General features: G+C 41.0%; 1 protein-coding gene across 1 annotated transcript in view; it reads right to left on the minus strand.

Moving 5' to 3' along the window:
* Nucleotides 1-1,954: 1,954 nt before the first annotated feature.
* The window catches only part of MCF2 (MCF.2 cell line derived transforming sequence), a 56,146-nt gene continuing 43,079 nt past the window's right edge, over nucleotides 1,955-15,021 (minus strand). Inside the window, exons 22-30 of the mRNA XM_032196304.1 lie at nucleotides 14,772-14,993; nucleotides 11,086-11,178; nucleotides 10,017-10,095; nucleotides 9,414-9,477; nucleotides 9,045-9,151; nucleotides 8,856-8,968; nucleotides 8,464-8,576; nucleotides 7,006-7,106; nucleotides 1,955-2,186 (exon numbers count right to left, since the gene is read on the minus strand). Coding sequence (XP_032052195.1) covers nucleotides 2,146-2,186; nucleotides 7,006-7,106; nucleotides 8,464-8,576; nucleotides 8,856-8,968; nucleotides 9,045-9,151; nucleotides 9,414-9,477; nucleotides 10,017-10,095; nucleotides 11,086-11,178; nucleotides 14,772-14,993 — 933 coding nt within the window. The 3' untranslated portion in view covers nucleotides 1,955-2,145. The remainder of the gene's footprint in view (nucleotides 2,187-7,005; nucleotides 7,107-8,463; nucleotides 8,577-8,855; nucleotides 8,969-9,044; nucleotides 9,152-9,413; nucleotides 9,478-10,016; nucleotides 10,096-11,085; nucleotides 11,179-14,771; nucleotides 14,994-15,021) is intronic.

Here is a 15,021-nt window from a genome sequence, read left to right on the forward strand (position 1 = left end):
ATGGAGACAGCCTGAGCCAAGGCAGGACTGCAGCAGCCGCCACTTCAGTCTTCTTGCCACCACATCCAGCAAGGAGTTAACCAGATCATCTGCCACTACTTATTTTAAAATCAAAACATTTGTGCGAATGTTATATTTACTCCAAAGAAATTAAATAAAACCAACACTGAGATTTTTTTCTTTTTCAGAATTGTAGCAGAGGTGTCTTTGGAACAAACTGCATATTCTCGTATGAATTTATTTAACAACTTTTTAATCTTTAAATATAGATTTAACACATTTTTTACAGGTACATATACAATATAGTTCATTTAAACTTGCAGTCAGAAAATTCCCTACTGTAATTTATAATAACATGTACATGAAGAGCCTAGTTCAACAGCATACTTAAGGTAACATACCATGTCATGTGCAAAGTTTCAAATGTTAAAAATCTCAGACTGTACATTCAGATTTGCAGAACTAATCAATCTCATAAATTAATAAAAGCTTAGATTTAAAACTATGGAAGACAAAAAGATTAAAACCATTTAATATGCAATGTGTGCTATGCTTGAGACAAGTATTTACAGTTGTACCTCAAAATGTGTACTGTTACCACAAGAATTGTTACCACTATAAACAGCCCCCATAACTTCAGAGAATCCTACTTTTCCACCTAACAAGTGCATCATGACCAGCTTTAAAACAGACAGAAATAAACTTCAGTGACTTAAAACCTCCCTGGCTTGATTTCCAGTGGCTGAAGAATACTGGGATCTTTCTAGGTCTTGCAGCGTTGTTCAGCTCAGACTCAGCTGGTCTCGTTTTTGGCGGTGTATGGGGGTTGCCCACAATGCTGGCCACCCACACTGCAGAGATGCCCACGGTGGTGTGGCAGCGTGGCAGGGAACCCCCGGGCAGCAACAGCCAGGAAGCAGTTCAACAAGTCCTCTGTACAAAAGTGGTCACCAGAAAAAAACCCAGTATGTTTGAACTTAACAACTTGGTACTGCAGCTAAGAATTCATGGTTCACAAATCAAAGTCAGATCACAAAGGTCCCCCTTCAGTCCGTGGTATAAAACATTTTGTTTTGACAGGACAGAGCAAGTCCACTACCGCATGCATACTATTAACCCTGTTCTCAACATAGTCAGATGCTCTTTGCACACATCTGCTTAAAAGTCAAACCACCTGTACTTATCATCTACAAAAGCAAATCTAGACAAAGAAACACAAAATTAAATTGAGTGTTCAATATTCTTTTTCTTTCCTGAAAATTCAACTGATGCATTACTGTTAAAGATGCTGAAAAGTAGTCTTGTCACAAGAACATCCTTAGTGCAAACATGGACATTTAACTTTGATTTATGGCACGTGTTCCAAAAGTACATACATTAAATGTAAACTTCAACACTTGCTTGATACAGGTTTCAGTTTTGGGACACTTTGGGACCCTAAGCGATTGGCGACAACCCTGAGTTGTCAGTTTGACCTGATCCAAACCTCACTGAAATCAGTGGGACTGACTGCAATGGGCTGGATTCAGACCCTAAGTGCAAAAAAAGGATCTTTAGCATTATTGCATCTTCGCATGTGAGTCAGCCAGATGATGCTCTTACAGAACATTACATTCACATAGCTGAAATAGATATTTATGAAAAATCCATCCATAAAATCAATTAAGCAGGACATACAGCTCTTTGATGGTTTTTGTTTGTTTTTGGTTTACCAAAACTCAACTGTTTGATTTGAAATCAACTTCAGCAGTTGTCAGCTAGTAAGTAGATAAAGCCTTCAACCTGTAGAGGAAATTTCAAGCATCTAAACCAAGTGTCAGGAAACCGTAGTGTACTTCTCTGATGAAACGTGATGGATGCCATGAAAAAACAGCAGGTAAAAATAATAAAATACTGTATTTTCCATAGTGAGATAAAAAAAAAAAAAAAAAAGGAAAAAAAAAAAAAGAGCAGAGAATGGCTTCCTTTATGACTATGAGAAGCTGCTTAGGACCCCGGTCCCGTTCAGTGCAGATGAAGCTGTGGAGCTCTGTGAATGTGATGAATAGTACTGGACAACTCCAACTACTGTGCTATTTCTCTGTAACACTTAGTTGAAAGCTTCCAAGAGCATCAAAATCAGGATGCTACTAGTTCACCCTTAATTCAAGGGGAACTAAACTTTCTTGTGTTACACAGGGCAGCATCTATAAAGTAATGAAGAATGATGTTAATATTAAAGCATCTTATTCCAAGAAATACATTGTTCCCTGTAATCACGTAACATTTGTATAACATTAAAAACAGTACACTCCTGTGGTTCTCCCTAAAAGCTGAACGCCCATTACCTTCAGTGAGAGCCTTGCCTGAGGCAGGACCACAGGGTTTGACTCGTTTCCATAACCTATCGCTTGATTATCACAGCATGGTCAGAGGTTATCTTCTCTAGACTCCTTATTTTGTCAGGCTCAAAATGGCTTTCTACACAGTTACAAAATAGCTGTTCTATGAAGCTGGCTGGCATCACAAGTTGTGAAAGTAGACCCTGTTTTATGTTTCAAAGGCAAAAAATCAGCATTATCTTTAATGGACCCTGCATAATAATTCTGCTCACATAAAGCCTGCGGCTGCAATAATTAAAGTGCATGAGTAACAGTGCAAACAGCTGTGCTACATCTGCAAAACTACAAGTGGCATTTTAAACAGAACTTACACAAGACTTGCACTTTTCAGCTAGCATGCCTATGCCAGCTTGCAAGAACTCAAGAGTTCAGCCATGTACAATATTCTGATGAGGCTAATTAAACCCACGTGGCCCAAGACACCAGGTAAAGGGTTGCCTCAAGCTCACCATAATCAAGAGAATGGTCCCAGTGCCCCAGCCAGCCAGGGCACAGCATGCATGGAACTCAGTCCTTTGGGTGCTAGAAGTGAGGGAAAGCTTTGCTCTGCTTTGCATGAAGAGCACCCGCACACACGCACACACACACGCCCAGGGATGCCCTTAAGGCTTGGAAGAGATGATCTGGCAAGTGGGATGTTGAATAAAACTGGAAGAGGGTCTGGCATGTAACACAGGAGCAGGAACCTGGCCACACCTACAGCACACCACAGAGTGAGGGCATTGCTGCTGCCTGCACCCTCCTTGAAACAAGCGGGTGTGTGCATTTGCCCTGGCAACAGAGCATTCTCCCATCACAGCTCTGAATGCTCCTTCATTTTGGGCTCAAATCAAATTCTGCCATATAACTTTTTCTGCTGTTTATAAGGACTTAGAAGTTGCAGCAATATTTATTTTTTATATATAGTCTAATAAGTAGAGGCATTTATCACTGTTTATGTTCTTCACTTGAATCTTTTTATTTTTTTATTATTATTTTTTTTAATTTGGGCTGCTCTATTTCATGCTCTCTTCTAAAAGAACTGTCTCATGCAACGTTCATGCAGTGAGTGAAAATCAGAAACCTGCCCTTCTCTCTGTCCTGATTTTAAAGGTCAGATGAAAAAGGCTGAAAATTTATTGGCCTCATTTTGCTCTGACATGAAAATTCTGGAGTGAATAAAACACTTCCTCTGCTTGCATTTGTTTACCACTGCTGAGAGAAAAGAAGAGCAAAGCAAAAGCTTAGCCTCCATGGGAGGGGAGCTGTGGTGCTCCTGCAGTGAACACTGTGTCACTGAGATGAAAACGTCACACATCTGCTTTAGGTTTTGGCAAGGACCTCATCATCTGCTCTCCCAGCTTTCAGTTTGCTGAACTGGGTGCTGCAGCACAGCTGGGAGGTGATGTGATTTGTCCTTCAGTGACACAGGTGCTGTCAGTTCTGTAAATCACAGGAGCAGGTGATCTTTGGCATGTTAGCAACCTGGGAACTTGCAGAGATTTTTTGTTTCCTGCCCTGCCGTGGAAGAGAAGTTTGGATACTAACACCACAGCCTTGACCTTTAAAAGAATGTGTCTTACACAAGGGACTACTTCTTCTTAATTCATACCAAAGTCAAGTCAGTTAACCAGGTGATACCTGACCACTTCAGCAAGGCATCTTAAACTAGCAACACATGGTTAAATTTCAGCAGTAACTATTTTCTTAATACTGCTTTTTCTGAGCAGAGTTCTCCCCAGACTTTCTCTGAGTTTTACGTATTATCACCTGCAATACAGAACTGTTTCTATGGCATGCACATTAAAAAAACACACCATAGATTGCACAGGAAACAAAATAAATCTATTCAGAAGACAGAAGCAAGGACTAATCTCAGAAATTATAGCTAGAGGCATGACAGAGGGGAAAACTGTTTTTCAAAATGACCTCAAAGCCTTCTGAGTTAGGTCCAGGCCAAGATTTACACAAAGTTTAATGAGGTTTTCCATCTCACCTTTGCAATAGAAGATTTAGATGAAAATGATGAAAAACCGTGACATGGCATTGTCAATAGGAACCACTCATCCATAAGGCAAAATAACTATGCAACCAGGTAAGTAAAGCAAGAAAATCATCTGCGTTGTCAGGATTCATATGGATGTTTGAAATTCTCCCTTGCACAGAAGATCTTCCTTGGCAGGCCTGGTGCAGGAGGACGGTGTATTTGCAAAGCTGACAATGGCAGCATAGTAGGACATTTACCAAATACTTATCAGATAACTTCAAATGGGCAGAAAAGTTCTCTATAACTTCATTATGCTTTGTAATAGTCCTGCATTGGACCAACTGGCAGGAAGTGAGAGGAATAGTATGTAAGCATGAGTAAAATTAGCTATACTGGGTGGGAGGTTTTGGTAACAGCCACAGTGTAAATCAAAGAAAAAACATTAAGGTAAGGGAATCATTTAATCTATTCATTTAAAGACTTGGCACTGAAAAAATAGACCTCCGATTCTTCTCCATGCTGACTGTGAAATTCTGTGATGGGAGATAAGTTTGTTATTGACTGTGGGGACTGGGAACCGAGCACTACCAGAAGCACCAGCCCCATGAAGGGCTGGGGCTGCCCCACATGCTTTGAGATCCTAGGGACCCCACACCACCTTTATCAAGGTTACTCCCTGACATGCCAAACAGCACTTCTACACAGCCAGCTGAGAAAATCTGAAGGTTACAGTATGCTCTCCTACCCCTACTTTATTCTTCGGCTGCCAAATTTTGTCTCTACTATATCAGGATTGGCCTGTCTTTGCTCTAAGAAAGACCGACTAGAAGATCTTCTTGCAGCACTGGAGCAAGAGCTCCATCTTCTGAAGAAGCAGAAAACAGCCCAATGCACACCACTTCCCTGAGCAGTTAGTTCTGCGAAGTCACCCACAGCATAAAATGATCAATCCACAAAGGGAATGGCATTGCTAAATACAAAGGTGCTGCCACAGAATCAGTTTTCAGAGTGCAAGGTGCATGACGGCCGTAAGGACACGTCACTGAAAAGCTCTAGGAATAGCTCTAGGAAACGGAGAGAAAACATCCTACATCATCCTACAATGTTGCCTGAAGTGCATGTAAAATTAGAACCATGCCTAGAGACTGCATACACAATCAGCACCAGAGTGTAAGATCGAAGTTAATCTGAACAGGGAAAATCGAATGCCTCTGCACTGCCACCAGACCCTGGCGACACAGCTTCAAAGCATCTGGGCAGCGGTGTGAGACTTACAGCAGCAGCTTTCTGGGGTTTTGTCTTGTGGAATTCTTCTCACTTTGTACTCAGTGATTCTGTAAACTAGCTTGGAGCCGCAAGTCTCTAGGAACTGGGGGATGTGACCCCTGGCAAAACAAACCAAAGTTCAAAGTCTACTGGCATCCCATGTTCAGGGTGCTTTTAGGGTTGGAGAAACCTCACGCATAGGTTGTGGTTTGGGACCAGTGGGAAGCAACAGACAGCCTTCCTCTCACCTGTGTGGGGCAGCTGTTAGGCCACTACAAACTGTCCCAGATGTAAAATCAGAAAGAAGTCTGTGAAATTTGACTGCCCTAAAGAAAATGAGATAAAAAATAACTTCCTGCATAGCAAGGATTTTTCTGAAAAATACTGGAAAGCCATCAGTGTTTTGTGATAAGGGCTGACTAGAATTTTAAGCCTTTCAGAAGGCCTTGTTCATATTCATCAAAATAGGAAATTTTTACCAAAAAAAATAAGTATTTAACAATAAATCTACTCAAAACATATTTCACATGGTCATACCTGGTGGTTTCTTTTTTTTTTTTTTTTTTTTTTTTTAACGGACTGAATCTGTGTGGGTTTTCTCTGTATTTTCTGAGCCACAACCACCAGCCCCCTACTTCCAGCATGATGATGAAAAAGCATGGAGTGATGATACCGAATACATGGCAAGGGTGACAGGCTGCTCTTAAGGCATTTTCTGCTATGCTTCTATTTCTATGTGTACATTTATGACTAGAAAAAGAGAAACACAGATTAAAGACTTTTTTAAGACTAAAGCCTTTTGCTAAAACCTGGTAACCTGTTATAAAGTTTATTCTAACAATGGATTAACAAGCAGGCCTGCAGCAGTCAGCAGTGAGTGCAAGAGTGAGGCTTGGCCTGGTGCAGAACCAAAGCATTGCAATTCACGTGCTTAGGATCAGGCCACGGCGTCTTTTGCAGCACAAGGTGTTTTTTACTAGGTACATCCTATTCACATGGGGTTTGAGCTACAGCAACAAGAAAGCAGAAACAGTCACAGGAATCCTTGATCAGACTCCATTTCTTCTCCTAGATCTTCTACCCAGTGCTCTTGCAATGAAACCTACATTTTAAGTGCTCCTTTTTAATTTACTAGTGCCCAAAGTCACAGGAAGTTTTTAAGGTGCTAACAAAAACAGAAGAAAAAAAAAAAAAAAAAAGAGCAGGAACTTAATTTACTACTTTTACTTTTTGCAGGCTTTATGGAGTAGCTGCTTTTTTTTTTTTTTTTTTTTTTTTTTTTAACCTGCAGAGGCATATACAGCCAGATTTAATACATCAAGTATAATACAAATGGCTTAAGAGACCTGAATCGAGTTTTCAGCTATTTTTGCTATGCGTATTATATGATACCTGCGACTTTGGCATTCCGAAATCTACAGTCACCGACTACTATCTGCAGACTGTGGACGGGAATCCAGCCTTCTTTTCTTCTGTTTAGGTTTTTCACCAGCCTTTGAACAACAATGGTATTAGTAAAAGAAACAAACCACGCCACCAACATTTTTGTTTCAGCACTGGGCATGCTTTTCACCACTGTCAGTGCAACCAACAATTTGTTCAAACCAGGGGAGCACTGTAACAGAAGCTGTGCATGCATTTAAGTATTCCTCCCCACTAAATTTAGGCACCTAATTAAAAAACCTACCTCGGGAACATGGTTGCCTTGGGCCCCTCTCTAGTTAATGGAGGGGAACAGTCTCTCCAGAGCATGAGTTACCCTACCTGGAACCTGCATCATTCCCCAGAGACACCTGTTTCCCTTCACTGGCTGCTGATGAAGCCAAGGACAATTACTTTCCTACTCATATAGTGAAATTTGTGCTAAGAAAAAAGCTTGGTACAAGAAATCTTTGCCTGGCACTGGCCAAAACTGCCATGAGAGGTGGTGAGCATTCACCAAAACTGAGATGCTTTATATCTTCTATTTGCTAACAACAAACTGAATTTCCCATGAAGTGTAAGGTTCTGTAGTTATTGGCCAGGAATCCTCCATGGGGCAGTTGTATCTGTGCATTTACAGGCTAGGCCCTGCACAAATCTGATTCAAGTAACTGCTGATATTGCCCTTCCATCTCCAGAAAAAAACAGTGGTGTGCTGCACTCTTGCACTCAGGCCTCAGGGAGAATGTGCAGGGCTGGCTGAAGAGAGCTAGTCAGAAATCAGCCTGAAAAAGAACAACAGGCAGGAATCTCAGCCAAATTGCTGGAAAAATCAGAAGAGGGCATGCTGCCCTCTGAGACAGTGAAACTAATGGTTCAACAGGCAAGACACGGCTATGGTAATTTCCCAGGCAATGCTCCCAGCTATAAGGAGAGAACCAGCTGTGAATTGCTATCCTGCAAGCCACAGCTTTAAATACAACTGAAAAATAGTCTGCAGCCATTAACCAGTTAGCACTGGTTCAATACAGCCGTTTGAGGGAAGAAATTGTCTCGTAATTACTCAATATTGCTATTAATAAACCCAGATGAACAAAGCCAACAGCTGAGCTGGGGAAGGCAGTCAGTGGACAGAGTTCTCACTCAAATCATCATTCTGAGCTAGAAGAATATGACTGGGGTTGTTAAGAAGTTAATACAACAAGGCTCACCCAGACACCCATGGCAAGGGAAGTCTAGACATGTTTTCCAAGGCTAAACCAGTGAGTATGGCCTCTAGCCTTGGCAAGGGAATGAATTCTCTAGCTTTCTGGAATAGACTGAAACCTAATCAGAAGCTGCAAGGAGTCCACAATCAGGCAGGCGAGGCTGCATGTCACTGCCTTCCAGGCTTGTAGAGATAAGGCAAAGTAATCCTAAAATACCTACCACTGTCCCTCACCATCTTCATGCAAAAGCTGGATTTCATCCCCATTTTTCACCAGCAGGTCCTCTGATCCTCTCTTCTTGCAATCTGCAAGAGCTTTATATCTTCCTGGAGACTGTAGTAAAAAGAAAAAAATATCTTACTGAGCTACATTTGATATCACGCAGCTATTATTTCTGACTGCCGCAGGGAACACGATAGAGCACTAACAGCTACCTTAATTAAAATTATTTCAAGAAACTGTGGCTGAGACATCTCCTCATTCTCCAAATTGAGATATGGAAAAACTGAGACATGGAGAAGATACACCCATTATCCAGTGAAGCTTAGCAAAGCAAGACAACCAAAATCAGCAGCACCTCCAGCTTTGGTGCTACTGCACTTCTGTACTAACCAGCTGGTTCCCTTCCTCCTCCTCGGTGTCCGAGCAATTGGACAGGTACTGGTTACCGGACCACTCCTCTAGCCCCTCACAGATTTCCAGGGACTGTGACATTCCTGGCCAGCCTGCAAGATAGCATGCAGCTCAGGTTGGGGTACCCCAGAGCCTGCAAAGCACCCCAAAGGAAGGGGGATGCCATACTTCTGTGGGGCTTGCTCTGGGGAGACAGGAGCACACTGTCCAGTGGCACCGGGCTGGTGCGCTCCGAGTCATTCTCTTCTGAGCTTATGGAGGCTCTCTGCTGCTTTCTGAAAGATTAAAAAAATAAATAAAAAGTAGAATACATCGATCTGAGTTTTAATTTGTAAATTAAATCAAACTCCATGAGGCTTTGTAGAACAGGGTTATAAATAATAAGGGTACTTTCTAACATATGCTTTTATAAATGTAAAGGATCTTAGTGACCAGTTTTGACTTTTTAGGGTAGGTAAAAACAAGCTGCAGCTCAGGTCACGCTGCCCAACAAGTGCTCCATGGTGCTGCCCACCTGGGGCTGTTTCTGGGACTCACCCGTCACTCAGCTGGGAGGAGAGGTGGAGCTGGTCCGTGCATGAGCCAGGTTGCTGCTTCTCCACTGCAGGGAGGTCAGACACCAGTTTAACATCTTTTTTTTTTTTTTATTAGCAGCCATCACACTTGAAGCATTATTTTAAAAGCAAGACCTTTTGCAGAACTCTAGTGATTATTGTTTAGAGAGAACCAGACCTAGACACTATTGTGAAGCACAGACTGACTTATGATTAAGATGGTATGTTAGCACAAATCCAATAGCAAGCATGCCACTGAAGTCTATGGGACTATAATATGCTTAAAACAAGGCATCTGCTATGTATCTTGTTGAATTAAGCCTATGAGAACAAATGTGAAATAACCTCCCATGGTAACGACAAAAAGATGTACTTCTGTAACTCATTTCTACGTGAGTACCTGGCCTTTACAGCTCTAACTTATGTTATTTCCCTGTAATATAAGACCTCACTCCAGTATTCTGCTACTAGGCTTCTTCTGAAAATCAATTCTCTGGTGAGAATTAGTGGATTTGAAGATTAGTAATGTGAAAATGGGAAAAGTCTGCTGCAGAGTGAATGCCACAGAGAAATTGGTCAAATGTACCTTTTATAAGCTCCTGCTGCTTGAACAAAATTTTTCTTATTTCATTTAACCACGCCATCTTCAGATCTACTGTTTGAGCCTGGAAAAAAAGAAAATTGTCTGAATTTTGAATTATGAATCACCATTATATCGTATGAATAGAATTTCACTTTTCAATGCTGCAACTATCTGAAATCTTCTTTCATCCAAAGCCACCATTAAATTTAAAACACTCTCAATCTTTAAAAATCGATGACCCCCACTACATCCAGGCAACACAGTGAAAATGGTGGAGACATCACTACAACACAAGAAGTGCAGGCAAAAGCACATTTGAGCTTGTATCTTGTCTCTTCTTAAAAACATCCAAAGGGTTAGACCTGCCTTTTGAATATCTGCATACTCTGCTACATACATCTGCTTTATGAATTTAAGTTGGCTACTGTGTTGTAACATGGAGGAAAAAAAGCTGGGCAGACAACTAACTCAAAAAAATGTCAACCACCAATATTTTCATAACAGGTTTCCTGTGAACACCTCATTAGGCAAACGTTTCACCTTCATAAATTTCTATTCAAAATGCTACAAAAGGGAAAAAAATAAACAGAAAGAAATTAGGCCAATCAGGCTCCTATTTTGTAGATGAGTTGAAATACTACTGGAAATAGCACCACAGAGGCCATGCTTTCGCTCTGGGAGTAGTTCTGACATCTAATTGTAGTGGAACATGTGGTTGTATTCATTAAAGAATGAGGCCCATTTCCCAGCTCAATTCATGTAAGCTGTTAAGCACAGTAAAGTGTTTTTTGTTTTTTTTCAACTACTGGCCTATTTGAGATTTCATCTGGAATAAAAGGCTCTATTTCCAAGGAGCAATTCTGTCTCCACTTTAAGATAACTTTTGCAGTCCTGGCCTGGACACTGAGGGGCAGCCACTTGGACAACTCTGTAAACACAGGCATGGTGAAAAAGGAAGAAGAAATACAAGCTAAACGTCTGATAATCTTACATCACATAAAGATCAAAGAGAGATGTTTCTGTAACACTATTACAAGGATGCACAAATATTGAGATTCTTGAAACTACAAACCTGCACAACGTATACTTCTTCTCGTCCACTATACCAGATTTCAAATTTTCGATGATCTCCTTTCACATTCTCAGTTATTCCAACTGCATTCATCTGCAAAGAAAAAAGAAAAAAAAAATTACACATGCTACAAATCTTTTCCTCTTACTTATGAATCCAGACATCTTGCAACATGTTAAACAAATCTATTTTCATCCAATTTAACACTTTTCATCAACTTTAATTTCAGTAGCAACTCAAAGTCATTATCTGACTTATCCCCCCCCCCCCCCGATGTTCCATCAGCTTGCTGTATTTGCAAAATTTTTCTTATATCATCCAATAAACCTGAGGGGACTTTTCATTCAGGAATCCATGGAACTGAAAAGGCATGTCATACCTCTTTCAGCATAAAATTTCTCAGAAGAGGTATATGAAGCTTTATAAACACATGGTGCATTATTTTACCACATACTTTATTTGTGCTGCATTATTCTTTATTTACTTGCTGAATTCGGTATTTCATTCTTTCATTGATCTTTAAAAAACATATGTGAAGTCTTTAGCTCCTTCAGGAATTTCAGTTCAATGTCTTTTATCTCTGACCTTTCAATGTAGTTGACACATTATTCCCAGGTTTTCTAAAGAAGGATTAATTTTTGGATATGCAGACTGATCTGCCATAAATCTGGCATTGAGGAAGCAGGCAGATTTCAAGCTAGATGTGGCTGAATGCTGCTGTATGTAGGTACCCATTATCACAGCCCACTTTTGATTATTTGAATGGAAGTGCCAAAGGCACAAACAATTCAAGACCTGCACAATGTGACCCAACTGAAACAGTAGCTCAAACTATGATTAGAGACCAAGAAATTCTTTGGTAACAGGAGACCTCTGACCCATCTGCTAAGTATGCCATGCATTTACTGCCCCATTGGCTTTGTAAGCTGAAAAATACCTTAATTCCCAATATTACATAAACCTGCTTCTTGTTTAAAGCATAGCTTGCTAGCAACTTATCACTGATTAACAGATGGTCTAGAAAAAGCTAAGTATCCCACTCAAATGTTTTAAAACAAATCTAATAATAATGGTATCATATATCACAAATTATTCACCCAGACTATATTAGGTAAATCCAGTATAAATATAAATAAAGCCTTAGAAAGAACATCTGTTAAACACTGCTGTTCCTGTTTGTTAATGTGCAGACTCAGAGCTTTTTGTCTGAAAGGCTGGAACATTTACAGATGGGTTCACCTAGGCAAACGCTTTGTTACTACTTACTTTTTCAAATGCTGGTACCCATTTTTAGTGACTATGAACAGCCTCAGGAAAAAGGAAGCAAGTTGCTAATTAGCTTTCCTCATTTCTTCACTGGTATAAATAACAGGGCTCTTCTGAACTTGTGAGAAAGCTTTTGCTTCCAGATTTATAAAGGAAGGGCACTGAATAGCAATCAGTATTTCCTTGTCCCTCTTTGCCTTGCAGCTCTCTCTCTCATCCCAGTCCTGCACATTCAGGTTTCACAGAAGTCTAGAGATCTGCACTGATGCTCAGGACTGAGATTGATTGCAAGAGTGTGACTAAAGCCAGAGCCTGTTCACACATTTACAGTTTTCCACATATCCATTTCTATCTTAAAATGAATACGTTAAAACCTGCAGAATAGTCTTGTTATGAGGGTATGAAATTTTTGAAAAATTTTGGCCCCTGCAGTATAGTGCTGTAATGCTGCAGAAAGCCAGATCAGGCTCTGTTCTGACTTTAAGAAAATGCAACACTAAGATGTTGAAAGGGCAGCCTAGAGAGCACCTTATCCAGATGCTGCAATTTTCAGTTCTGTGCAGCTCTTTTGGCTTGGTGATTCATACGGTGCCTGCTCTAAAATTGCCCAGGCATCAAGATATGAGAAATTTCAGATTATCTACCTCAAGGATGTGAAGGAAAGTGCCAGGAATAGATATATTTAAGGTCTGTTCATTCATATTGGTGTATTTTAGAGTTCTTTTTCCTCCCCCTGAGCAGGATTTACTGTCCCTTCGGCTGTGGTTCACTGCAATGCAGATTGAGGTGGGTTAGAGCTTAAAGCTCTGGGATGGCATTCATCTGCATCAGCTTCCACTGTGACAAAAGGCAGACCGATCTACTTCGCACTGTAGCAAGTTATGAACCTGCATGTTCTAAGTTAGGGAATCTCAGCTGAAGAGATATTTGCTTCTGGCTATTTTATATAGCATGTAAAATGCTATCCTGGGGGGTTTTGTTTATTTGCATGCTTGTTTTGGGGAAGTTTTGTTTTTTTTGTTTTGTTGTTGGTTTTTTTTGTGTGTGTTTTTTTGTTTTGTTGTTTGTTTGTTTGTTTTTACAGATGGCCAGTTACACAACTTCTGTGAAACAGCTTTATTTCATGCTGAATCTCTGCAAAACATTCTTGCAATTAAAAATAATTCCCTGATACTATTACCAATCAAACAAATATCAAGTTTCAGAAACATGACTTTGCCCTCAGGTCAGCAAATGCATGTGTCGGGAGACATACATGTAACCCTGCAGCATCCATGTATTCTCTAACCCCAACTTCTCAGCTTGGCAACCCAAACAGCTGAAAAATGAGCTAGATAAACACTGGCCAAATCGCCTGGACTCACTTGGAATCACTTGGCAAAACAAGTACTACAGGGAAAGCAAGCTCCCCAGAAAGAAAGTGATGCTGTTTGGGAAAAACATTTAAGTACCTAAACATATGGCCTGGGACTTGTTTTTAATACACAATTTGTGATGGGCACTGGAGCTGAACTTTAACACCTTTGAAGGTATTTGACTACTCCTAGCATCCCTCTCCCCAGACTCCATGGAGGTCAAGGGACCCGCAGCATCTCAGCCTGAAGGCTCAGCCTCTGAATGCCCACTTTTCCACTCTCTCATACACCTACATTGTTCCTTTATTTATCAAGAAAAATAAGGCAGAGTACTGAGACAAAATGCTCATGTTAGAAGGGCTCATCACACACAATATGCCAAAAGGTCTCTTTCAGAGGAGCAGTTTGTGATTTTTATTGATAATAGTTGGCATTTATACACTTGGGACAGTTGTTTATGTTGCTCATATTTTGCCAGAGACTATTCTCTTTGTCTAATAATTGTACTTTAGCTGCAGCTAGGACTTGCTGAAGGAGAAGGGTGTGGGAGAGGAAGATGAGTGATCCCCATCCTCCTGGCTGGGGGACAGGGCTCAGCAGTAGTCAGGCTCCTGCTGGCTATGCAACAGGAGGATGCCAGCCCAAGGGGCCTCCTTGGAGACTGGGGGCATGACGTGCCCCCTTACTGTCCCAGGCGGCTGGGGACAATGTCAGGACACCCTGTCAGGCCCCTCAGTTTCCTGACCTCACTCCCAGACCTGGAAAGTGGAGTAGGGGAGGGAGAAAGGCATGTTCCCATCCCTGGGACACGCACACAGCACTGCTTCCCTGGCAGATGCCATCACATATCCCACTCAGCCCATGTGCTCCCCAGCTGCTGCTTCAGCTACAGAAGTCCTCACAGCTTATTAAAACCACCAGCCTTTCAAAGTCACTTCCATCTGGGGCAATATAGTCCTTTACAGAAGAAACCAAACACCGTGTTAGAGAAAAAATACTTTCTGGGTTCATAAAATTATCAGCTTACAACACACATGGCCATGGTCCCAACGAGAAAGTCCTTACTTTCAAAAAATGCTTAAAACTGTAAGATGAAGTTTTATCATATCCATCTCCATGATCCTCTCGCTTCTTGCAGAAGACCAAAGCTTTCTCGTACAGGAAGAGATGCCTCTGCATTGGCTTGAACCTGGCAAGATCCTTCATTTTTGTTGGACCTTTTCGATGTCCCGTCCAAACACTGAAAGATCCTTGCATTAATACTTTCCCTAGTTCACTCAAGTCGCCCTGGTGAAAATATGGAGAGAAAAAAAAG

The sequence above is a fragment of the Aythya fuligula genome, chromosome 13, assembly GCF_009819795.1.
Source record: "Aythya fuligula isolate bAytFul2 chromosome 13, bAytFul2.pri, whole genome shotgun sequence".
Taxonomy (NCBI): Eukaryota; Metazoa; Chordata; class Aves; order Anseriformes; family Anatidae; genus Aythya; species Aythya fuligula.